At 45.6% G+C, this 26,193-nt stretch overlaps 2 protein-coding genes across 3 annotated transcripts in view; one reads left to right on the top strand and one right to left on the bottom strand.

The window, feature by feature from the left end:
• The window catches only part of ABHD12 (abhydrolase domain containing 12, lysophospholipase), a 52,609-nt gene extending 36,573 nt beyond the window's left edge, over positions 1–16,036 (bottom strand). The window contains exon 1 of the mRNA XM_039530351.1: positions 15,777–16,036. Within this exon, the coding sequence (XP_039386285.1) occupies positions 15,777–15,919 (143 nt within the window). The 5' untranslated portion in view covers positions 15,920–16,036. The remainder of the gene's footprint in view (positions 1–15,776) is intronic.
• A 3,964-nt stretch (positions 16,037–20,000) lies between these two features.
• Positions 20,001–24,857, top strand: GINS1 (GINS complex subunit 1). 2 transcript variants are annotated; one of them, XM_039528548.1, is made up of 7 exons: positions 20,016–20,221; positions 21,157–21,221; positions 22,213–22,308; positions 22,952–23,042; positions 23,237–23,353; positions 23,953–24,027; positions 24,663–24,857. In XM_039528548.1, exons 1-7 carry the CDS (start codon positions 20,147–20,149, stop codon positions 24,729–24,731), a joined length of 588 nt encoding a protein of 195 aa, XP_039384482.1. In that variant the 5' UTR covers positions 20,016–20,146; the 3' UTR covers positions 24,732–24,857. The 2 variants fall into 2 exon arrangements, with proteins under 2 accessions (XP_039384483.1, XP_039384482.1); XM_039528549.1 differs by lacking the exon at positions 23,237–23,353 and having other exon boundaries at positions 20,001–20,221.
• The last annotated feature ends 1,336 nt before the right edge of the window (positions 24,858–26,193 follow it).

Below are 26,193 nucleotides of genomic sequence, written 5' to 3'. Positions count from 1 at the left end.
TAATTGGCCAATGACTTTCTGTCCATTTGTATCTGACATAGAAATCATAGAATATCAGGGTTGGAAGGGACCTCAGGAGATCATCTAGTCCAACCCCCTGCTCAAAGCAGGACAAATCCCCAGTTTTTTTTTTAAACCCCTGTTCCCTAAATGGCCCCCTCAGGGAGGGAACTCACAACCCTGGGTTTAGCAGGCCAATGCTGGGAACCAATCCTGCTTCTGGACAACAGCAGAGAGCAGAACCCACATGGGCTCTGGGTTCTTGTGGTAGTAACAGAACACACTAGTCTTGACTACCTACAAGATGGTCGTGCTTGAGAGGAGCCTATCAACTATACTCCCTTACTCTCATACACAACCAACTGGAACCTTGACAGAAGCCTTATGGGTTACTCCAGGCCAAAGCCCTGAAGCACGGCCCTGTGGGTACACGGGACCCCAGTAACGAGCAAGTATTGAGAGAATGAGGAATCGGTCAGCACTATGCTCAGCTGATGTGGCAACTCATGGTGTCAGACACCATCAGGTGGTCAAGGGACATCTATCTAGAACACATCACCAAACATCCGCAATACCAGGAGAGATTAACTGGAGTGCCAATGAGAAGCAAAGTCGGGAAAGTAACTGACAAACTTCCCTGATGGCTTGTATTTTCTATGGGACAACCTATCCTAAATTCTCAATCACTGAGGAACAATCTACACTCATTCCTATATTTGCTTTCTACAATCAACTCTCTGTATAACTTTTCATGAGTGATGTACCCAAACATTTGGATGCTAATATCTAAACTGTATCATTAAAATTTATTCACCTAAATTTGGGTTATTGTAGATTATGTACTTTATGTATTTTATGGACTTCTAAACCAAACTTCATACTTTTGGATAATCTAAGCACTACACCCAGATGTACAGACACAGCTGTGTATTATATAATTTTAACATTAGCTTTAATACAAATTTTAACTATTCCACACCATCAAAACAACAAACATCTCCCCTCACCCCAAACATTTGAAGTGTCATGTAAGCATTCTTGAAGTTGTGAGGTTTCAGATGGCTTACAGAATAGCTAAGTTTTTAGGATCAGAGGGGTAGCCGTGTTAGTCTGTATCCTTAAAAACGAGTCTTTAAGTTAGTCTTTAAGGTGCCATCAGCCTCCTCGTTGTTTTTAAGTTTTTCGGCCTCTCTTTTTAAGTTATATTTTAGTGATCTGCAATAAAAAGGGCTGTTCTTATTTTTTGTAAAGTCTCTTTTTTCTCTCATTTAGGTGGTCTGTCAGTGTAACGGAATTTTCCAATTTTCTCTCCTCTCAACACTCAATGAGTTACTTTGCCATCAACCACCTACTCACCAAGGATGACTGGATGGATTAGTGCCAAGGACTGGTTGTAGGAGGAAAAAGTGTGCCCTTCTCCCCCACCTCCCCCCACAAGTTGTTCTGGGTCCCAAATCTTGATCCCACTGAAGTCAATTGGAGTTTTGCCATTAATATCAAACAGAAAGGAATTTAGCTCTAAGGCTGTATGACAGAATCCTGGACAGCTAATATACTGTTCAAGATGACACAGGAAAGAACTCTGATCCACTATCAAAACTGAGCAAGCTACAGTTTAAGAACAGTCAGGTTGCAAAAATGGTTGACGTGCCCCAGAGTACTTACGTTAGTAAAACCAGAGAAGTAAAATGCTGATAACTGTGCATGTATCTGTCACACGGTCAGAGCACATGAGTGTCTCATTTCCCCTTTTGGGAAAGCAGAACTGAACTGAACCATGCCTTGGTTTGCTCAGCCAGCCGTTGCAGATACTAATTGTCAATGTCACGTTACACCCTGTCATTAGGGGATGCCTGTTTAAAATGTAACCAGGCGAAAGCCTCAATCCATCAATAGTTATAATCACTCTTCTTTCATTGACATTAAATAGATGGTACCATACTGAAGTATAGAAATGTTAAAAATTGTACGAGTGAAATGAGCAACATAACTAAACTAGCTATTTTCTTGCTTTGCAATATATCCACACCAAGAGAAAGATCTTCCATACTGACTGTTCTCCAACACAAACTCCACTCAGAGATCAACAGGCTGTCAGTGCAGATCTCAGAGTTTGCACTGATGTCACATGTGCCGAGCAAGATGCTCTGCTCAATCAGTGAACTGCTGTATGCTGCACCAACTTCAGCCTCCACATGGTTCCAAGGCATAGTTCCATGCACAGCACACTGCAATCGCCTAATCTTGAGGTAACAAGAGGATGGACAATAGTGGCAATTGTCCACATGTAGAAGGAAGGGTTGCAGCTGCTTTGCCAGACACAGCTAGAAAAGAGCTGATTTGGTCACTGCTGTAACATGATTCTCAAATAGCAGCCGGGGGTGTTAAAAATCTCTCCTAAATGTGAACCCTAGTAACTAATGGCTGACGTACTCGCATCATCAAAGGGTTTTACCTCTGCCATTTCCTCCAGTTGCTTTCCACAATCCACCATCACCTTACTCTTGTCTGGCTTGAGCTTCAGCCAACTTGCTGTTGTGTTTGCCCCAGTCTCAACTAGACGCTGGCTGATGCTCTTAACTGCATCATCCAAATCAGAGAGAGACAACAGTTAGGTGGCATCAGCATATTCAGTATACTGCACCCCAGGCCTCCCTACTAGCCCTCCTACCAGCTCCATACACTATATGATTATAAAAGAGAGACCTACAGGCCAAAGAAGAGATTCTAACCATTTTAAAGAAAGTCAGGTTTAGGGAGGAATAAGATTGCAAGCTCCTTTAAGAAAAACATTCAGTGAGGCCCAGAGCCTCCAAAAGTATTTAGGCAACTAATTTCCATTGATTTTACTGAGAGCCAGGTGCCTACATACCTTTAAGGATCAGGCCCGATTTAAGTTATTAGTGTCAGTTTCAGGGCAACTGCACCTGTATTCCCCCTCAGTTGTTTCTCAAGAGCACCCACTCCTCACAGCTCCTCAGCTGTCACCTCTCTTGGGCCGAGACCCATCTTTCCCTCCTGACCAGAGGGTTTTCCAGGCTGTACAGTTCTCTGCCTGCCCTGCGATAGCCCCAGCAAGCCAGACTGTCCAAAGGATTAAAATCTGCCCTTTGCTTTCTCTCCAGAGGCTACGCCCAGTGTACTGCCTGCAGTTACAAGTTACACCACCGCTCTTTATACACAAACACATTTTCACCTTGAGAATAAATGTTATAGAGAAATTATCAGAAACCAGTAAAAGAACCTACACACATGCTAAAAAGCTTACACAACGGTCATCCTCAACTCCAACCTCAGGCTCTGGTAGGCATCTGTCCTTTGAGACCCACAACTGGGTTTGCCCCATGGTTACAAGTTCCTAACTGTATCAGATTCTGAACCAGAGCCCAGCCTGGACACATAAGCCTGGTTCTTTACACAGGTTGGGCCTTTGGAACAGGTAATTATCAGACAATCATCCCTTTTCTCACGGTGTAGCTTCAAAAGGCTGAGTTTTTCCATAACCGGAGATAGGGAATCTGTATTAAACTCTCCCTGGGTATTTCCCATGAAATCTATACCACACTTTGTCACTAAAAATCTATTCTTGTCAACACGATGTCAATATAATTCTTTGAACTTCCTGGCCTCACATCACATCTCCCGGCTAGAGAGGTTACATACAGCCCCACCCCCACAATATACATAAACTTTGCATAAGATACAATAAGGTTTTTCAAGGATATTGCAGGAAATTACCATGTCTATCACAATTAGTCCATCCCTTTTGGTACAGTAACTCCTCACTTAAAGTCGTCCAGGTTAACGTTGTTTTATTGTTACGTTGCTGATCAATTAGGGAACATGCTCGTTTAAAGTTGTGCAATGCTCCCTTATAACATTGTTTGGCTGCCACCTGCTTTGTCCACTGCTTGCAGGAAGAGCAGCCCATTGGAGCTAGATAGTGGGGGCTTGGAACCAGAGTGGATCAACAGCCCCCCTATCAGCTCCCCACTCTCCTAAGTTGGCTATCAATTGATGGGCAGTTCAGCTGTGCCTCCCCCCACTGCCCTGGTGCTGCTCCTGCCCTCTGCCTTGGTGCTGCTCCCAGGAGCCTCCTGCTTGCTGTGCAATCGGGAGGGGGGAAAGACGGGTGCTAATGTCAGGGTATCGCCCTCCCTCGCTCCTTTACCCCATCAGGCCATCTCCACAGAGCAGCGGGGACAGGACACGGTTCAGGACGGAGGGAGCTTGCTGGCAGCAGCTGCTGTCTCAACTTGCTGATCTACTTAAAAAGGCAGTGTACTTAAGAGTGGGGTGAGTGTACGTAAAGGGGCAATGCCCATCTCTCTCTCTCTCTCACACACAGTGTGTGTCTCCATCTCTCTCTGCCATGCTGTCTCCCCTCCCTCCATTCGTGCTGCCTTGTAGCGTGAGGCTACGTTAACAAAAATGTGTTAATCCTTGAGGGCTCAGCTGAGTGCTAGTTCATCATTTAGCAGTAAGGCATTCCCTGGGAAATATCCCACCCTCTGACTTCACCACCTCAACCAAGCTTTACAATCATTGCTGTGTACAGTATTAAATTGTTTAAAAAACTTATTGTGTGTGTGTATATATATATATATATATAGTCTTTTGTCTGGTGAAAAAAAAAATTCCCTGGAACCTAACCCCCCCATTTACATTAATTCTTATGGGGAAATTGGATTTACTTAACATCGTTTTGCTTAAAGTAGCATTTTTCAGGAACATTACTACAACGTTAAGCAAGGAGTTACTGTATTCTACAATAGGCACCCAGTTCCAGATCACCTATAAATTAGTAAAAGTAACCTGAAACAAAGTCACAAACAAATCCTCCCATCCCCTTGAAGGTAACAGAAAATAAGAATGGAAAGAGTGGCAATATAATTAAAATATATCAACATATGTTGAGTGTACAGTACAGACAATAGCGACATTATTCTCCAACATATGAGTCTAATTCACATTAGTGTTGATGGGAATTATGCATATGTCACAAGAAAACTACTAAAAACTTGGAAGAACTAAGCAGATGCTACAGTTATTTTAAGTGCTTAGCACCTACATAGTACATTGCAAACACTTAATAATTGCACCCAAGGGTGGTTGCAACAATTAACTTTTGGGATCGAAACCAGGCATGGGGATTAGCATTTTAAGGTTGTTTACTTTCCTTTAGCTCATCTTGTGCAACACAGATCTTGTTTATACACCAGAACTGCTCCAGTGTGAAATGACAGTCTTAAATTCTAGGAACATCTTTGCTCCAGCATTCCCTAGGATAACCCTTTACACATTTTTCTCCACTCCATTACCACTTATGAAATCAAATATCACATGTAACAGGATTTGTTTAAGATGATTTTGCAGAATAGCTTTGTGGTTTTTTTCTGGTACTGCTATGCTGAAAGAACCAGAGTCTCTTCACAATTTTTGGCTACATTCTGCAAATTCTGAGCTTCCATTTAAAAAAAAATCAAAAGCATCTTTTTTCTGTTGTGAAATCATAGAAATGTAGGGCTGGAAGGGACCTTGGAAGGGCATCAAGTCCAGCCCCCTGAGCTGAAGCAGGACCAAGTAAACCCCCAGACCAATCCTGTTCTTAAACACCTCCAGTGATGGGGAATCCACAGCCTCCCCTGGAAGCCTGTTCCAGAGCTTAACTACCCTGAGAATTAGAAAGTTTTTCCTATATGTCACCTAAATCTGCCTTGCTGCAGATCAAGCCCGTTTCCTCTTATCCTTCCTTCGGAGGACATGGAAAACAATTGATCAAATATGTGAAGGGCTGTTATAAAAGAACTGTGAAGACTTACCCAATCCTGCCTCAAGCTTTTTTTCCTCAAGACTAAAACATGCCCAGTGTTTTTAAATCTTTCCTCGTAGGTCAGGTTTTCTAAGTCCTTATCATTTTTCTTGCTCTACACCAGACTCTCCAGTTTGTCCACATCTTTCCTAAAGTGTGGCACCAGAACTGGATACAGTACTCCAGATGAGGCCTCACCAGCGCTGAGTACAGCAGGACAGTTACCTCCCCTGTCTTACATACAGCACTCTGACTGATACACCACCAAATATTAGCCTTTTTTGTAATTGCATCACATTGTTGACTCATATTCAAGTTGTGATCCACTGTAACCTCAGATACTTTTCAGCGCTATTACCACCTACCCAGTTATCCCCCATTGTGTAGTTGATTTTTCTTTCCTAAGTGTAATATTAAACATTTATCTTTACTGAATTTAATCTTGTTGATTTCAAATCAATTCTCCAATTTGTCAAGATCATTTTGAATTCTAATCCTGTGCTCCCAAATCCTTGCAATCCCACCCAGCTTGGTGTCATCCATAAATTTTATAAGCATACTCTCCACTCCATTATCCAAGTCATTAATGAAAATACTGACTAGCAATTGACCCATGACTGACTACTGCAGGACCCCACAAGATATGCCCTCCCAGTTTGACAGCAACCCATTTACTCGTTTCCCTACATGCTTTCAAACAGTTGTGCACCCACCTTATGTTTTCTAGATTAAATGATCATTTCCCTAGTTTGTTTATGAGAACGTCATGTGGGACTGTGTCAAAAACCTTACCAAAACCAAGACCTCTCACATCTACTGGCTTCCCCCTATCTACTAGGCCAGTAATGTGTCAAAGAAGGAAACTGGGTTGGTTTGACATGATTTGTTTTTGACAAATCCATGCTGGTTGTTCCTCAAAACCAACCCTATTATCCTTTCAGTGCTTACAAACTGAATGTTTAATAATTTGTTCCGGTATCTTTCCAGATACTGACGTTAGGCTGACTGGTCTATAATTCCCGGGGGGCCTCTTTACTCCCCTTTTTAAGATAGGTACTATGTTTGCCCTTCTCCACTCTTTTGGGACCTCACTATCCCCCATGAGTTCTCAAAGATAACTGCTAGCTATTTTGAGACTGCTTCAGCTAGTTCCTTAAATATCCTTGCATGAATTTGATCAGGACCACTGACTTGAATACGTCTAACTTAGCTAAATATTCTTCAACTTGTTCTCTCCCTGTTTTGGCTTGTGTTCCTTCTCCCTCGTTAATATTAATTGTGTTGAGTATCTGTTAACCTTTTTAGTGAAGGCTGAAGCAAAATAGGCATTAAACACCTCAGCCTTCTTGATGTCCTTGGCTCTCCCTCCACCCACTAAGTAGAGGGCCTACACTTTAAGCCCAACTCTGGTGGCTGGAATGGAGAATGTACTTTCTTCTCCAGTAAGATACCCTCCCTTCCGCTGCCCCTGCAAAGTTATCAGTACTCCAGCTTCCATTTGAGCCCTTACAAACCCATCAATAGCTCCAGTGACTGTCTCTGCTGATGTTCACATCTTTCATTCTGCTGCTGTTTATGAAACTGACATGATTCTAAGCTTTGCTACTGCCCAAATCAGCTGTGAAATTAACCAGAACATTTTATTTTAACTCTGCTGGGGCTCAGGAAAGCTCTGAGCAACATTAGCACTGGATAGCTGTCTGTCACAAGCTTTAGCAAACAACACAGCTTCTATTCATGTTTGGAAAGTTTTTTTTCAACTATAAGGACCAGAAGTTTATGGAAGAGGACTTGGATTTGTTTCTAAGTGAAAGCTAGTTCTTCAGATAATGGCGGCTTAGGCTCCCCTTCCTCCAGGGAGGAAAGAAGTTTCCTACTCACAACTTGCATGTGGATTTTTCAAACTGTTACAGATCTTACATACTTGATGAAGAGTTAGGGCTTGTTTACATGAGGAAGTTGCTCCACAATAAGGCAGGGTGTATTTAGAGTGCTATAGCTATTCTGGAATGACTCCCCCTGTGGAGATTTATTCTGGAATAAGAGTGTCCACACAAGGAGTTATTCTAGAACAGTTATTCCGGTAAATTTTCCCCTTATAAATCCAAATTTCACCAAAACAAAATGTCCCTGAAATTATCCCTGTTTAGTTTAATCACAAATTTTTAGAAGTGTTTGAGGAAAATTAAACAAGAAAATAGGTCAGTAACACTTTGGTGAAGATTCACTGATATGAAAGTTAGAAGGAACCTTAAGGGAGAAAGGGCATATCTGAATCTCAGCCTTATCAGCACTCATCACGCCTCCAGATACAGGTGCAGGTGACCATATTTGGGAAGTATTACTCCTGGGGGGAATTCTGTGCCAAAAAAATTTAAATTCTGTGCACGATATTTTAAAATTCAGCAAAATTCTGCAAATTTTATTTGTCAAAATAACACTACATAATCACACCAGTTTCATTTTTTTTTCCAGTTTGTTTACTCTGTATTTGACAGCACTGTGTATAGTCAGTGGCACTGCTTTGTTGATGGTCATTTGCACTTTCTGTCCTATACACTAACCTGACAATATTACTCATGCCCTGTTCTGGAGAGAGCTCGTGTGTGTGTTCTTCCCCCGGGCTCAGCAAGAGGGTGTTTCCTAGTAGCAGCAGCAGCAAAGCTGACACTGAAGAGGCAAAAGGAAGCATGTTAAAAAGAAGGGGGAGAGGGCGAGGCCCACGCCTGTTTAGTGATATTGCTTTTAGGCCCACCCAAAAGACCCTTACAAACGCAGGAGAGGGAACTAGAAAAGCCTTTCCTTTTTTTAATATTAGAAAATTTAGAAGTATTATCAGAAAAATTAATTTTAAATTAGTCTGCTCCAAAAAATTCAAGTTGCTAATGTCATTGTATTTGACAGTAAATTTGAGTATTTAAAAAGCTTTGAAAAAGAAAATCAGAGGGTAGTACAAAACTAAATTGTCTAAATTTTGACCAAATGACCACTGATACCTGTTTCCCAAATATCATTCATTAGAAAGAGAACTGGGAGTGAGGGGTGGATGAAGAACCCTCTTTCCACCTTCCAATTATGATAAGTGCAATAATAGGATGTGATATCTCGCTCAAATGTCCCTCATTTCAATCCCAAAGTTATCTATGTTCACACAAATGTGGTGTCTATTCACTATTAGAATGTATCTACATCAGAAATAATCATGAAACAGAAGCTAAAGACAGTTATTTACACTGAAGGAATGCATCCCACAGGGTATAAGTCTCCTTTACGAACAATTTTTGTATTCTTCATTCTGGGTGTCTCTCACACATTGTTCCCCACATTGGAGAAACATGGGAGGAGAGAAGAGAGGAAAGGCAATTGTTAAAATCTTTCAGCAGTTTGACAGACAATTTTGGTTGGGGCAGCGGAGGAGAGGATTGTAGCATTTTTTAAATCTTATTTTTTAAATTAACATTTGATAATATTAAGTTAAAGGCCTTCCTATTAGCCCACAATATGATTATTACCCAAGTGAAATTCCTCAGCCATTTATTAAGCCCAGGTTCTGGTTACTAACTCAGACAGGAAGCACTTTGAAATTATCATTCTAATAAAAACAAAATAAAGGAACAGCAGCAAAGGATTTGACAAGAGAATCAAGTGACCATTTTTAAGAGTAGAACATTTCTTTGATCAATGATGCTAAAATTAAGTGGTGCTTTTGCTTAACACTTATAAAATTTGGATTCAGAAGAATCAAGTCCACTTTTTGGAAGTTTATAGTGATATTGCTCTACCAGTGTTATTTACATTTTTAAAGGGGTGGGGGCAAAGATGGTTTTGTAACATACCAATCTTCAGCAGGCTTGAAGATCCTGCTTTTAAACCAGCCAGCACTGGAAGTAGTTTAGATCTTAAAGATAAATTACAAGACCTTTTGTAGATAGATAGATACCAAGAACTTAGCTCATGCTGCAATGGTATAGCCTACACTTGAATGTTCCAATGCTATATTTAATAATGATGGCTACTGTTTTCAAAATCATTCACTAATTTTTTGTGCCTGAACTGAGAAGAAACTGACTGATTTTCAGAGGTGCTGAAAGTTTCTCAAGGTAGGAACACAGGAATTGGAGGTCCATAAGATTAGTGAACATTTCTGAAAATGTGACTATATAATATTTACAGTTTTAGTATTACCATATACCAGACAAAGAATTCAAGCATTGATTAAATACACTTATTTCTTACCTTCTGAAAAGCAACATCTACATTACCACTAAAAAAGTCACATCAACTACAATATACATTAACCAAACCACACAAATCTTATCCAAATGTACACAACCATTTTCAAATGTATATTCATAATATGTTACAACAAAATAGCTAAACAAACAGGGCTTTGTGCACTTCAGTATGATTCTCCGTTCTGGGATGTATGAACGCTGGGTGGCAGCATGAACTGAAACAGAGGGACAGAAAGGTTACTAGAGTGATTTAACTTATTGATTGGTGGTGGTAGGCTACTCCTTGTAGATTAGTACTGTATTCTGCAAACATTACCTACATTTATGATTACTTTGCTGTTTAGTGCTTATGTTGCTCTGAAGAGGTGCACTTGAGCCACCTTAATTAAGTTAAAATGCAGTAAATCCTGTTGGGAAGCCCAGGCTAATTCTGTGCTACTACTTTAAAGTCACCATTCACTAGCACTGTAATAAACACAACTGGCATTACTTTCACAGCCTAGTGCATTCCAGAATCATAGGATCAGCCACATGATCGACTTTTGCTGCAGAGCTGAGCAACAGTCTAAGCTATTATTTTAAAAGTAAATATATTTTGTGTTTATGCAGGAAAGGTTAAAAGCATTAACTTAGTCTAACAGATGTGTTGTTTCCCTGAGTCTGCAGACTAAGGGCTTGTCTACATTACAAAATTAAGTTGACTTTATCCAATTTGAACTCAAGCCTCCCAATCAAGTCGATTGTGCGTGACCACACCATGCTCATTGTCTCGATGGAGTGTGTCCTCACTAGCAGCGCCTGTATCAATGCACAAAGCAGTGAATCATGGGTAGCTATTCTAAAGTGCAACTTGCCGCAGTGTGTTTTGGGAAATTTGTGCAATGCCTCATAGGACCAAAACATTGTCGCAGGGGAGAATGGGAACACTGCGTCAGCATCCCATGAGGCACAGTCCTCTCTCCCTCATATCAATGGCAAAACAACCCAGTGGTTTTCGTGCCTTAAAACCCTGTGCATACACCATAACCCCAGAAGCATGGAGCCTGCTCAGTTGTGCACTCTTGTTGTGACCATCTCAAACACCTCACACCTTCTCCTGCAGTATTTCCAGAACCGAAGTAGGGTCCGCCCCACAGAACATAGCAATGTCCTGCAAGCAGCCCTGCTGCAGCCATTGAAAAAAACAATTCAGAGTTGCCGCTGGCAGCCACAGAGCAGCTGTACTCGGTTGAGCACCATTTCTGGTCCCGTGAAACAAGCACTGACTGGTGGGACCACACTGTTTTGCGGGTATGGGATACGAGCAGTGGCTTCAGAACTTTCGAATGCGGAAGGCCGCCTTCCAGGAACTTTGTTCAGAGCTTTCCCCTGCCCTGCAGTTCCACAACCCAAAAATGAGAGCTGCTCTGACAGTGGAGAAGCGAGTGGCAATCGCTATTTGGAAGCTTGCAACACCAGACAGTTACCGGTCAGTGGGGAATCAATTTGGAGTAGGTAAATCAGCCATGGGCACTGCTGTGTTCCAAGTGTGCAGGGCCATTAATTGACTTCTGCTATGAAGGATAGTGAGCTTGGGAAACGTGCAGGACATAGTGGATGGTTTTGCCACAATGAGGTTCCCTAACTGCAGTGGGAGATAGATGGCACACATATCCCTATTTAGCAGCAGACCACCTTGCCAAAGAGTGCATAAACCTAAAGGGATACTTTTCAATGGTGTTGCAAGCACTGGTGGATCACAGGGGGCGTTTCACCAACATCAACGTAAGATGGTCGGGAAAGGTTCATGACGTGCACATCTTTAGGAACTCAGGTCTGTTCAAAAAGCTTCAATCCTGGACTTCCCTTCCAGGCCACAAAACAAACACTGATGATGTTGAGGTGCCTGTAGTTATCCTGGGGGACCCAACCTACCCCTTGCTCCCATATCTTATGAAGCCATACACTGGCCATCTGAACAACAGTAAGGAACGGTTCAACTACAGGCTCAGCAAGTGCAGAATGCTGGTTGAATGCGCCTTTGGTCATTTAAAAGGGCGCTGGAGAAATTTACTAACAAGGTTGGACCTTAGAATAGAATATCCCCATGGTTATAGCTGCCAGCTGTGTGCTCCATAATATCTGTGGGGGGGAAAAGGGGGGAAATTTTCTACAGGGGTGGGCGGTTGAGGCAGATCGCATGGCAGCCACTTTTGAGCAGCCAGACACCAGGGCAATAAGAAGAGCACAGCAAGGGGCACTGTGTATCCACAAGGCTTTGAAAAGCCATTTCAATAATGAGTCTCAGTAATGTGAGCTGCTTGTCTGCACTGTGCTTTCCCAAAGCTTCACCTGGCTTGTATCACTGTCCCTGTAAAGCCAACCCACGCCCAAGCCCACTGCTTCTATTCAATAAATAACATTTATTTCTTGAATCCATTTACTTTATTTAACAGACATAAGTAAAGAGGGAGAACAGAAAAAAAAGTTAGCTTTGGGGAAAAGGGGTTATGAAGTTGGAACAGGAGAAACATTTTCAGCTGTGTAACATAACACCACATTCTAGACCATCAAAGGTCTGTGAACAGGCGCCTTCTGTTCCTTGCACCCTACCCCCAAGTTAAGTGAAAGAGATAATGGAATTTTCACCCACGCCTCTTGGAACGCTTGGGAGAAGGTGATTCCGCGCCAGATGATGCTGGCAGGCTGTCCACCAGGGTCTGCAGAGGGACTCTACCCTTCTGCTTCTGTTCCTGCAGTTCAACCAGATGCCTCAACATGTCTGATTGGTCCCTCATAATCTGAAGCATCTCATCCTGCGCCACACACTCATGCTCATGGGAAGCTTGTCTGCTCTCCATGTCTATGTCTAACTTCTCAGACAGTGAAATCCTCCACACTCTCAGTTCTGTCTCAGCTGTCCCAAAGGCGCTCATTATCTAGGTGAACATGTCCTCCCGCGTTCTCTTTCTCCTCCTTCTAATCAGCAAAAATCTGCTTTCATGTGTTGATGACATGACGAAGGACACATTTCCAGCTGTCAGTCATGGGAAAAAAGAAAGGGACCATTGTACATGCATAAAATGTTTCCATTGCAAGGCCATTTTCATAAAATAACCCTTTATTACAGTAGGTGCAAGCCATAATCAGAACCATTCACTGTGCTGTTTTGCTGTTCCAGCAGTGGTGAGTAGAACTGGCATGTGTGAGGTTCAGCACCAGAATGAATGTGTCCCTCGTGTAGCCCTTCTCCCCCATTCCATGAGCGATCTTGCCATAGATGTCAGCGTTTCTTCTGCTGGATCAGAGCTCTGCCTGCACAGACTCTTCTCCCCACACAGCGATGAGATCCACCACCTCCTATGCACACCAGACTGGAACGCATTTGGGGTGTGTAGTCTCCATGATCAGCTGTGCTCAAGCTAGCACGCTCCCAATGCTGATCAAACAGGAAATGGGAAATCAAAAATTCCCAGGGCTTTAGCAGGGCAGGGCCTGTTTCCTGTGTACCTGGCTGCAGCGCAGCAGAGTTGAAAATGATCTCCAGAGCGGTCACAGATGAGCATTGTGGGACACCACCTAGAGGCCAATTAAGTCGAATTACACAATGCTGCGTCTGCACTACTTCGCAGTCGACCCATGAAAATCGAATTGAGCGCTGTGCCTCTTGCAGAGGTCGATTACAGAAGTTGACATTAGAGGCGATTTAGGCCAGCGTAAAGGACCCAGTAGTGTAGACACAGGTCAACTTAAGGCAGCTTCCTTCAACCTAATTCTGGAGCGTAGACCAGGCCTAAGACAATAATTCTGAGAAATGCAGACATCCCCATTCTCCTCCAAAATCATACTGACTCTGAAATCTATCACTAACATTTTGGTGGTCATTAGCTATTTCACTGATGACCACTTAATCAGGAACATGCTGCTAATATGCTTATCCCACAATCCCAAACTGTCTGACACACCTTCCCAGACTCCAGAAACCCTAAATGTTCCCCATCCAGCTGCCAAAACTTGAAGTTTCTTTCAACATCCTCTCCAAAACAACTTATATAAATTAATCTGTATAGTATAAACATTACAGTACATTGAAAACTTGAGAGCCCAGAGAAAATGAGTATCAATTAACAATACTGTATTATTTAATAGGTAATGCAATAAAAATATTTTGTTTTAAATCTCCCAGATGTTGCCACAAAATGTCCTGTTTTAGAGAGTCATCAAAACAAGACTTGCTGGAATTGACCTGTCATTTATTTAAGACTTGTTTTTAAAGTAATCTGTTCAGACATAGATTAGATTTGAAAATTGTTACACAAATAGAACACTAAGGGAAGCTGATCAACTGTGCAGTTATTCAATCTGAAACAAGATCAAATGAATGCCATCCTCCATTATCAAATACTTGTACTAATGTACCACAGTTTTGACAGCAGATCCACCTGCTAGCTGTAGGTCATAAATTTATGCATAAATGCTACCAATGAGTATTTTCTCTTTTAAGACATCTTTCATCGGCAGTGTTCAAGCCAAAATTTGCACAGAAACAGCACAAAAGCTTGCCTCAGTATAGAGAAATGACTAAACAAAAATAACTTTAAAATAGATGAATGAAAAATGTATGTGGTAATTAAGCAATAGAAGAAAAGGATAATCTGTAGGTTTCTAATAGGCACTCAAAGTTTTACACGGTGTTTTTATCCTTCATAAATACAATCTGGCTGCAGCAACCCAAACCACAAAGCTCTTGCCTCAATTATAAAATATCTTTGGGCATTTATATAAGAAACTGAAGGCAAAAGATACATCAATAAGGTTCTCATTTATAAGTGTATTGCCTATTACAGGACAGCATTGTATTTCACCCCTTTTGGGGGATCAGGAAGATCTGTTTTTCACAGAAATAATACCAAAACTCATGTTACAGTTGTATTTTTCCATATGGATTGTGTGTAAGTATTCCTTTGGGAAGGATTAATCCTAACTGGTTTATAAGAAGAATTTTCTTTCACTGCCAGAACTCAAAAATAGCACAAGCCCTTTCCCCCCTATGATCCCCTAAATGTGATTCAGTTGTTGAAGAACGATTCACTGTCTCAAGGAGGTCTGGGTTTCTTCCAACAGATCTCCATGCTCCGAGCCCTACAGGCCTTTGCTTTTGTGATGAGTCTACCAGCGAGGGTGTGACTACTAATGGCTGTTGTGAGACGCGAAAACCTGCCTCCACATGAACGGGGCAGCCCAAAGGGCACTGGGACACAAAGCAGCACCACCCCTTCAGTCTCTGCTGGCCTGAGTCAGCCTGGGCGCTGTGCTTTACAGGCACCACCGCGATTAGCAGAGTCAGATGATGTATAAACGAACCCGGGGGTGAAACGTCCCTGCGCTGCCAGCACCCCCAGCCGCTCCCCGGGAACCGCCCCATCCCGCCCGTCTGCTCTCCGGGGTGCAGGAGCCCCAGACCCGGGCTCCACAGCGGCACTGCCTGGGGACGGGGGCCTGGCACCGGCCCTGCAGCCATGAAGTAGGGTGACCAGATGTCCCGATTTGGGGTTTTTTTCTTACATAGGCGCCTATTACCGCCCCCCCCTCCCGATCCGGTCACCCTACGGGAGCCGCACTCGGCTCGGGCTCACTGGCCGGGACCCGCCGCCGCCGCCGCCGGCCCCCGGGGGGACGATACCTGTCCCGGGCAGGGGATGCGGGGTTCGGCTCAGGCTCGCCGGGGGCGGGGCTCGAGCCGGGCTCACCTGCCGAGCGGCCGCTTCATGGCCGGCTCGCCGTGGGGCCGGGCGCCGGCCAGGCGCAGGTTGTGCCTCAGGCTGCAGCCCGGCTCGGGCGGGCCGGCGGGGCGCTCATGCTCCAGCGTCACGGACTCGTTCCGCTTTCTCATCCCGCGGCGGCTCGGCCCGTCTCTCGCCCGCAGCACCGGCGGAGGCGGCTCCTGTCACCGCGCTCAGGCCCGGCCCTTCCCTACATCGCACCGGCGGCGGCGGCGAGACCGCGACCCGCCCCGCCCCCGCCAATCAGAGGCGGTGGCGAGACCACGTGACTGCATGACTCGCCGCTAGGGTGGGCCCAGCTTCTCCTGCCCACACCAAAGATGGCTAGCGAGCCCCTGGCGGCCATCTTGAGTGCGGGCAGTGGGCACAGGCCCACGGCGGCCATCTTGAGTGCGGGCAAGCGGGCACAGGCCCACGGCGGCCATCTTGAGTGCGGGCAAGCGGGCACAGGCCCACGGCGGCCACTGTGGGGGGTGGTATCCAGGCCTCTGCAGGCAGCGCCAGGGAAGATCCCTTCCAGGGTCTGGGCACCCCTGTGCTGCCCAGGTGGAGGTCACTGGACACATGGGGCAACGCAGGCAGCTCTTCCATCCCAACCACTACCTCCGCATGGAGAAAGCTGCCCAACCTGCACCAGGGCCAACGGAGGTGGTCGCTGAGTTTGGCCACCACTACCCTCACTGCCACTTCAACAGAGCAGCTATGGAGACGATCCGAAGAGAAAATGTCAATCCAGCCTTCTTCAGCCTTCCTTAGCACCCAGGTTACAGTGCCAGGGCTGTACAACTTTGGATTTGCATTGACGATGATAACACATTATCCAGAGCAGGCCACCTTCCTCATGCCTCTCCTAGTTAAATCACACATCACCCCTTCTGAGTAGGAAAATCACAGCATTCCTCCCTAAATACTGAGCCCCCATGACTTCAACTCTGGGCCTGAATTTTCAGAAGTGCTAACCAGGTCCAACTGTTCCCCCACCCGCAAAAAAATCCCTTATCTAACCTCAAAACTCTGGGAAGAGGTCTCTGTAAAGTCTCTCTCTGTGTCCATCCCCTCACATCACCGTTAGACTAAAATTAAATCTGGGAAGTTTCACCCAAAAAGAAAAATGGGTTATTCTTGTTCCCTGCACAGTCATTAAGCATCATCTTCCACTTTGTACTCCCACCATTATCTTTCAACATTGTAGCCATGTCGGTCTCAGGCTATTAGAGAGACAAGGTGGGTGAGGTAATATCTTTTACTGGACCAACTTCTGTTGGTGAGAGAGACAAGCTTGTCTCTTTCACCAGTATTATCTCACCCACTTTGCCTCTCTAATACCTTTCAAATCACACTGCCTGGTAATACAAGTTACTTTGTCACAGCTGGAGACTTTATATCCCAGTTAGCTCTGCAGCTATCTGAAAAATTACTGCATTTGCATGAAAGACTTGTGGACATATTTGTCACTTGTTTTTGTTCCAGCACAGTTAAATTTTAACACAGTAATCTTAATATAGATTTGGAAAAGTTACACATATAATCTTGTATTGGGCATATTTTAACTACAGATGATAAACGGCTAAAAAAAGACTACTTTCCTCCTCTCCTGTCTCGTCCTTATCATAAAAATAAACAAAAAAGACTGTTTAAAATTATATGAAGATTCTTTTAAAGAGCTTGTCTTCAATAAACTTCTCCCAGCATTGCCTAGAAGAACACAGTTTAAAAGGATTTCAGGATTCTCAACAAATATATCTTGTCAATTCTAATTGTTTATTTGGTATCACACCATATCCAGAATCAAAAGTCTTTGAGACTTTAGGGAGATGTTCATAGCAGTCAAACTACCAGTTCAGTAGTTTTCTATGGGCCCACTGCCATCATCTAAGCAAAAATTTCTAAAATAAAAGCTTATGTCACAATAGCATTCCAGATTAAAGACCTCAACAAGAACCAGATGGGTGAACCTTTGCACCCAGGCTGATAATCTTGTAGGACCTTAGACCTAAATAATCACAGAATTTATCCTCTGCAAGGATGCGTTATCACATTCTGCGGTGCAATCCAGATGAATGAGGGGTTGTGTCACCACGCAACTTGGAGTGACTCACAACGCTTTGCTATTGTAACTTCCAACCTGGGCCACTCTCAAACAGCAGACAGGCGCAGACCACATCCTGAGTATCTATGTATAGCTGTAGCCTGCCAGCTATACACCAGCCATGCTTTGGTTTCCAGATGCTTTGGTTACTATTTGCAGGGTGACCCCAATGTATGCCCAGTCCTAAATTTTCCTCAAAAATGGCTTTTGTGATCAGTTCATATATTAGAGGTCCGTTGCCCCTGTAAGGGGGTCAATGTACAATGGTTTGCTACTTTAAGCTGAGTTACCAAACAATTAATTTTAAACACAACCCTGGATAAGTTTTGATTAAAGAATAAAACAAGTTTATTTAACTATAAAGAAATAGATTTTAAGTGAGTTCATGTACAAGATATTAAAGTCAGAAATAGTTACAAGAGAAATAAAGATAAAATCCTTCCTAGTAGCTAAGACTTAATATACTGGTTCAAGATAAAAACCTTAACACATGCTCCTAGCAATGTGGTTGACTAAATTCTCAGGTTAAATCTCCTCCCAAAGTCTGGTTCACTTCATAGAATCATAGGCTATTAGGGTTGGAAGGAACCTCAGGAGGTCATCTAGTCCAACCCCCTGCTCAAAACAGGACCAATCCTCAGACAGATTTTTACCCCAGATCCCTAAATGGCCCCCTCAATGATTGAACTCACAACCCTGGGTTTAGCAAGCCAATGCTCAAACCACTGAGCTATCTCTCCTCCTCATAGTGAGAGATAAAGAAAGAGATCTTACCGAGGGTGTTTTGCCCCTCACTTTTACAGTCCAGTCACCCTTTGAAATGCATTTTCCTGTGTGTTCCCCCTAGATAAAGTTCCTTCCATCTGTGAGGATGGAGCCATGGAGTCTCATGGGAAACTGGGGACAGAGGCTGGCTGGCTGCTCAGGCAGCCCTTGGGCCAGCCGCACTGGCCGCTGCTGGGGCAGTCTCTGGCCTCCGCCCCCCGCCAAGCAGCAGTTTGGGTGTGGGAGGGGGCTCAGGGCTGGGGCAGGGAATTGGGGTGCAGGGCAGTGCTTACCTCGGGGGGCTCCCTAGAAGCAGCCGGCACATCCCTGACGCTCCTAGGTGTCAGGGTTAGGGGGCTCCACACGCTGCCCCACCCCAGGTCCCATTGGCTGCGGTTCCCAGCCAATGGGAGCTGCGGAGCCGGTGCTCATGGCAGCAGCATGTGGAGCCCCCCGGCCAGGGCTGCCCAGAGGATTCCGGGGGCCTGGGGTCTTCGGCGGCGGGGGGCCCCGCTTCGGCAGTAAGTCGGCGGCGGGGGGTCCTTCCGTTCCGGGACCCGCCGCCAAAGTGCCCCAAAGACCTATGGCGGGGGACCCCCCCTCCGCCGAATTACCACCGAAGCGGGACCCGCCGCCGAAGTGCAGCCCCCACCGCGGGTCTTCGGGGCACTTCGGCGGCGGGTCCCGGAACGGAAGGACCCTCCCCCGCCGCCGAATTACTGCCGAAGACCCGGCTGCACTCCGGCAGCGGGTCCCGCTTTGGCTGTAATTCGGCGGCGGGGGGGTCCTTCTATCCCGGAGAAGAAGGACCCCCCCGCCAGCGAAGACCGGGAGCGAAGAAGCTCCGGGGGCCCAGGCCCTGTGAGAGTTTTCTGGGGCCCCCCGGAGCGAGTGAAGGACCCCGCTCCAGGGCCCCCGAAAAACTCTCGTGGGGGCCCCTGCTGGGCCCGGGGCTTGGGGTAAATTGCCCCACTTGCTCCCCCCTCTGGGCGGCCCTGCCTCAGGTGAGGAGCTGCAGGGACCTGCTGGCCACTTCGGGGGCTACGCAGAGCTCTGTGCCCAGCCAGCCCCCGACAGCACTGGCGGGATTTGTTCACTGGGCAGGGGAAGGGGCCCGGCCAGGAGGCTGCAGCCCGCTGGCAAGTGCCTCAGGGCTTGTCTACAGGCCACCTCAGCCTGGGGGCCACTACAACGGAGGCGGGGCCTCGCCACCGCACGTCACGGGCTCAGCCCGGCCCCAGTCAGGCTCGGGGCTGGGCGGAGCGACGGAACGTCCCGCCCCTCGGCTCGCCCTGAGGCACCTGGGCGGGACGTTTCTGTGCTGGAGGGGGACGTTTGTCCCTCGCCGGCGTCCGTAAGGCAGGGGGCGTGGCCACGACCTGCCGCCGCTCCCATTGGCGGAGCGGGCCGGCGGCGCGCTCTGCGACCAGGGAGCGGTTCCCAGCTCGGTCCGCGCTGCTCGCGGTTCCCCCCCCCCGCTCCCATGTTCGGCGAGCGGGCCGCGGAGCTGGTGCGGGGGCTGCACCGCGCCGCCGACGGGCACCTTCCCGCCTTCAGCGTGAGCGGCGGCGGCGGACCCCTCCCCCTCCCCCTCCCTCGAGCGCCGGGGGTCTGGGCCGGCTCCCCGGGGCGCCTCCTGCAGCGTGCGGGGCCCCCACTAGCCCGGGGCGGGCGGGCGGGCGCGCGAGCTGCTTGTCGGTGGCCCTCGCACTGCCCGGGGCGGCCCGCCGGCCGGGGGGGGACAAGGGGGGGCGCTGCCTTTTAATTTACTTTTAAATGAAGCGTCTTAACCATGTTAAACCCCGTATTGACTTGACCGAGCCCAGTGGCTTAGTTCTGTGTTACAGCCTGGCAGACAGAGCCCGTCCGAAAACGCGAACACGCGTGTTCCCGGCCCGCGGGACCGCACATCAGAGTGAGGCGCCCCGCGGCTGAGAGGCTGCCGGCCCCGCCCTAGGGGGTGGCTCCTGTGGCTCTCACAGGTTGGAGATGGGGCGTTTCAGACTGTAGGTTACTGGACAAAACAATGAGGGTCTCAAATTTGCCTTCAAAAATTGTTCCTCTTTCAAGAGGCGTCTGTGAAGGAAGAGGCAGAAGTGCCTGTCTTTCCCTGAAACCGAATGAAGGGCTGCATCCTGCAAATATTTACCATGAGGCATAGTGGTGCCTTAAATGCAGGTGGGATCATGCCCCACTGCCCCAAGTATCCGGCTCAACTGCTTTCTCAGCAAGTAGCTTTTCACTTTTCTGTAAACTGGTTCAGGCTAACAGGCCACTCCCGTGCCATCCAAAGTCGGAGCAGGGCAAACCTGTTATGAGACTGAATTCTTTTGAAGAAATTTCTTTTTGACTTGAATATATTTCATTTCAGTTTATAATGTAGGCATCTCTCCCTGCCTCTACCTGTAATGATGGATCGCCATGCTTAATTTAGACAACTTAAACTTATTGATTCAAAATACCTGCTGAAATCAGTGAATTTATATGTTGCAGGAGGATGGAATCCGACAAGTTCTTGAGGAGATGAAAGCTTTATATGAACAGAACCAGGCAGATGTGTACGTGTGGTTGTCTTGGAGGAAAGACTAATGAGCTGTCTACACATGAGAAGAAAGAGAAAGCATGCCTCTTACTTAGAAATGACAAATACAAGAATGTTTGTTTCTCTTTGTTCATGTGTGTGAAAGAGGCCATTAGAGTTTGTGCCTTTTTTTAACCCCCCCCACCCCCCAAAAAAATAAAAATTCAGAGCTTTCTTAATTATCATAAAAAAGAAGTCTAAAGTACAAGGGAAGTGACATCTTTCCTGTTTTGTTGAAGGTCTGGAATTGTGGATTAGAAACTCAGGCTTTAATTGAAGGGACCAGTATGCAGCATCTTTAAGAATCCAATTATTTATCAAGCTGAATTAAACATTTTCACAAAAACATCCAAAAAGAGTTTGAACTGGGCTGAATAAAAAATCACTCTATTAATCAGATTTCATTTCCTGTGTATCTGATGTGAAATTGCTTGACCATAGATGATTTACTCAGCTGTGCAAATCTACTTACTAATCTAAGGGTGCATCCTCAAATGCAGGAAAGGACATGCATTGTTAAATGTCACTTTTTATAAAATTGAAAAAAAAAAGTCAGTGTTTCAGTTGTATTTAAGAATAAAATATGCCCTAAAATACAGCTAGGAATGTGCATGAGATAAGCAGTGTGGATCAATTATTTTTATGCCTTTGTTCTCTTTTGTATTTTCAAAGAGCAAAATTGCCCTGTGCCAGAAAAATTACTTCTGAGAACACACAAAACAGCTAGCAAACTAGCTAATGTGGTCAAGAGATTATTTACTTAGCTGAACGCTAGTATGTCACTCCCAGTGGGATAAAAACAAGGTTGTGGTGAGGAGGGTGCTAAGTGCCAGAGAAATTCTAAACTAAACTGCATCTGAGCTTTGTGTGAATGTGTAGCTTTGGGAAAAATAATAGGAAAAATACATGCTTGCCAGTTTCTTGGTCTCAGCGTAATGTAATACTGTTTCCCTTTGCGTTATTACCAGAAATGAGGCTAAATCAGGACGAAGTGACTTGATCCGAGCAATCAAATTTCGTCATTGTTCTCTGCTGCGAAATCGACGATGCGTTGTTGCATACCTGTAAGTTTCTAATGGAAGGTGTATCTTGCTTTCACAGCTATTGTCTGTGACCGGAATACTGTCTCTTACATGGACAAAGAGCTGCTTTTTCAAGTGCTTCCTCTGATTGTGTGTGCCCAGCTTGAGACTCTGTGGTCCTAATTTTCAAAGGGTGCTGAGCACTTGCTGGTCTCATGGACTTTAGTGGGAGTTGTGGGTGCCCAGCACCTCTGAGAATCAAGCTGCAATGTGCGCTTAAAAACTAAGCGCACAGATCAGAGGCCACTCTTGAAAATTCTGGCCTTGATTCTTTTCCCAATGCTTGACTATTATGTTCAATATGAAACATTGTTTATCTGTTTAATCTTGGTTGTAGTACCGCATTCATCAGTAGTATCCAAGCACCTTACAAATGTTGTAAAATGAACACAGGAAGGTCTCTGTATCATTGTATTCCCTTATTCTGTAAGGGCCTTGTTTTTATTTAAATGTATGATTTTGGCAGGCCTATGGAGGAAAAACTAGAACAACAGGGTTTTACACTTCATTCTGAAAGCATCAGATTTGGTATAAATAGGGGATTGATTCCAGATTACTTTTTGGATTAATACCTCTGTTTCTGATTGAGAACAGAGTGGTTTTAATCCCTGGTTAATTCTTCCAGGTATGACCGGTTGCTTCGGATCCGAGCCCTCAGGTGGGAGTATGGTAGTGTCTTGCCAAATGACCTCCGATTTCACATGTCTGCTGAAGAAGTAAGCCCAGCTTTGTTATAATCTTGACTTGTTTAATAGATTCAGGGTAGAATGGAAGTTCTAGTGGTAGACGTAAGAAGGCAGTGAAAAATATTTTTAAGTGGCTACAAGCCATGTTTTTTAAAGCATGTGCACTCGTTATTGAGATCATGTGTCCCTGTAGGATTGTTAGTTTAGTGTTCTTATGTCTACAGACGGAGTGGTTCAATCAGTATAAAAAGTCTCTTGCTACCTACATGAGATCCTTAGGAGGAGAGGAAGGGCTGGACCTCACACAGGACATGAAACCTCCCAAAAGCTTATACATCGAAGTAAGTGCAAGGCTGGGGCTTCTGAATGAGCCTTGTGTGTGGAACTATCTATTAAAAGTGCACACCCAGGCTGGCAACACAAGACTCGTGAGCCACACTCGGCTCTTTTTGAAGCCATAAGACTGCATGGCAACACTTGACAGCAAAGAGTTTGAAGATGTGCAGGTAGTGGCTGAAGCCACCAGGCTCTGCTCTTCCTTTTCCTCTAAACTCTGGTCCCACTGTGCTCAATATGCCCTCTGCCTCTAGGACCCCTTCTCGCTGTGCTCTTGCTTTTATTCCCTCACCTCCATAGAGACTCCTGCTCATCCCCATTCGTTCATTTCTCTGCGAGATGCGTAATGTGAGGGGGGTGCTGGTGTTCAGAAAGGTGGGCCAACCTCACACAAACGAAGGTTGAGGTTGCTTGGTTTTGTGTTTCAGTTCCCTGTTTTATGTTAGATGTTGTTGGGCTGGCGTGAGTGTGTCTGCCTTAAACACAGGCCAGGTGTGTTAATAGTGATTTGTGCACATACATTGCATTCTGGGCCTGTGACATTGGTACTCCTGTCCTTGTGCATCTGCTGATGTTGAAAGAGACCCATTTCTCCTTACTGTAGGTTCGGTGTTTAAAGGATCACGGAGAATTTGAGATTGACGATGGTACAACAATTCTGTTGAAGAAGAATAGCCAGGTACCTATGCTAAGAGAGCAGGATTGTTACTAAAACAGGATAACTGAATGCTTACCCGTGTGTAGGAATGAGTTGAGGAAGTCATACTCTCCTGCCCCAGCGGGGAGCGCTTCCTTTGGAATCCTTCCCATAATGCTGCTCTGGGTAAAGGCTTGAGGGGGAATAACTGACAGTCCAGTGAGTGCTCTTGATTTGGAAGGATCCCAGAGCCCATTGTGATGTACTCAGTGTGGCACAGCTGCAGTAAAATACCATAGAAGTCAGCAAAGCTATAACAGTTGACAGCAGCTGAGGATCTGCCCCGTGTGTATGCACAGTAGTGAAGGGGGAGGGGCAATTCTGGTTTATGGTTTGATCCTCGAAATAGTTACTAGGGGTGTAATGCTTGCTTCCCTGACTACGGCCATTGTCCACCCAGGAATAAGTGTTGCAGACTAGCCATTTTTCACACGGAGACCTTACTGGTTCCACACAGGACTCAGCAGCTGGGCAAATCTAGCTCTGCTGCCCTCTCCAGCTGTTCCTATGGTGCAGCCTGATGATTCTGGTCAAGACGTGTATCAAGTACAAAGGCAGAACTGGCTGTCTTCACATAAGTCTGCCTTGAATTCAGAAAATGTCTGTTTTTCTTTCAGCATTTTTTACCACGCTGGAAATGCGAACAGTTAATCAGACAAGGAGTTCTGGAGCATGTTCTGTCATGAACACAGTGTGGGCGTTGTGGGCCAGCCTCCATCGACCTCCTTCCTTGACGAACTCTCTGTAATAAGGAAATCAAACCAACTGTAGTGGTGATTTCAGCAGTGGCAAATACAACTTTTCTAGTGTAATGTGTCTGTGTGGTGCTATCGTCTGCAAAGGAAGCCGGGGGGAGAGATACAATTGTTCTGTCCCTGAAAATACACAGTTGGAGGCTGTAACACTCCCTCACTCACCCCGGAGGAAGGAGATCACTGAAGGGTTGGCAGTAGCCTACCTCCAAGCTTGTCTCAGTTTAACTGGGGCCTGGGCTTGCCGGGGCTCAGGCAGCCGGTAAACAACCGTCTTTAGGGGCTAGGGCCACTCCTCTTCAGCGCGAGAGCCTCTTGCAGAGGAACGAGGGTCAGCCACCCCGGGGGGCTCCAGCTTACAGGAGAGAGTGGTGAGAAACAAGGCTACTGCTGGAGCCACACCGCTGAACGGTGGGGGCAGCTGAACTGCCCAGGAAAGGATCCAGCCACTCATGCAGACCAGCTGCCCAGGCTCCTGTGTAGGAACACAGGAAGAAAAGGCAGCAGCATGTGCCATGATTGAGGTCATAGAGACGTGCAGCGAAGAGGAGACCGGCAGGAAAAGTTACATACAATATGATGGGGGCTAATTTAGCTACAAATCAGGAAAAAGATCTTGGATTCATCGTGGACAGTTCTCTGAAGACGTCCATGCAGTGTGCAGCGGCAGTCAAAAAAGCAAACAGGACAGTAGAAATCATTAAAAAAGGGATAGAGAATATCTTATTGCCCTTATATAGAATCATAGATTATTAGGGTTGGAAGGGACCTCAAGAGATCTAGTCCAACCCCCTGCTCAAAGCAGGACCAATCTTCAAATGGCCCCCTCAAGGATTGAAATCACAACCCTGGGTTTAGCAGGCCAGTACTCAAACCATATAAATCCATGGTACGCTCACATCTTGAATACTGCAGACAGACGCAGTCTCCTCATCTCAAAAAAATATACTGGCGTTAGAAAAGGTTCAGAAAAGGGCAACAAATGATTAGAGGTTTGGAAGGGGTCCCATATGAGGAGAGATTAGAGGCTAGGACTTTTCAGCTTAGAAAAGAGGAGACTAAGAGGGGATATGATAGAGGTATATAAAATCATGAGTGGTGTGGAGAAAGTAAATAAGGAAAAGTTATTTACTTGTTCCCATAATACAAGAACTAGAGGTCACCAAATTAAATTAATAGGCAGCAGGTTTAAAACAAATAAAAGGAAGTTCTTCACGCAGCGCACAGTCAACCTGCAGAACTCCTTGCCTGAGGAGGTGGTGAAGGCTGGACTATAACGGTGTTTAAAAGAGAACTGGATAAATTCATGGAGGTTAAGTCCATTAATGGCTATTAGCCAGGATGGGTAAGGAAGGGTGTCCCTAGCCTCTGTTTGTCAGAGAGTGGAGATGGATGG

The sequence above is a fragment of the Mauremys reevesii genome, linkage group 3 (genome assembly GCF_016161935.1).
Source record: "Mauremys reevesii isolate NIE-2019 linkage group 3, ASM1616193v1, whole genome shotgun sequence".
In the NCBI taxonomy this organism is placed as follows: domain Eukaryota; kingdom Metazoa; phylum Chordata; order Testudines; family Geoemydidae; genus Mauremys; species Mauremys reevesii.
Note: the sequence above shows the minus strand (reverse complement) of the source record. Positions and strands in the feature narration are given on the sequence as shown.

Excerpts from the sequence above, each read along its gene's own strand:
- GINS1 (XM_039528548.1), top strand. The coding sequence starts at position 20,147 with ATGTTCGGCGAGCGGGCCGCGGAGCTGGTGCGGGGGCTGCACCGCGCC. Across the intron at positions 21,222-22,212 it reads GAACAGAACCAGGCAGATGT|AAATGAGGCTAAATCAGGAC; the intron begins GTACGTGTGGTT and ends CGTTATTACCAG. Across the intron at positions 23,043-23,236 it reads TTCACATGTCTGCTGAAGAA|ACGGAGTGGTTCAATCAGTA; the intron begins GTAAGCCCAGCT and ends TTATGTCTACAG.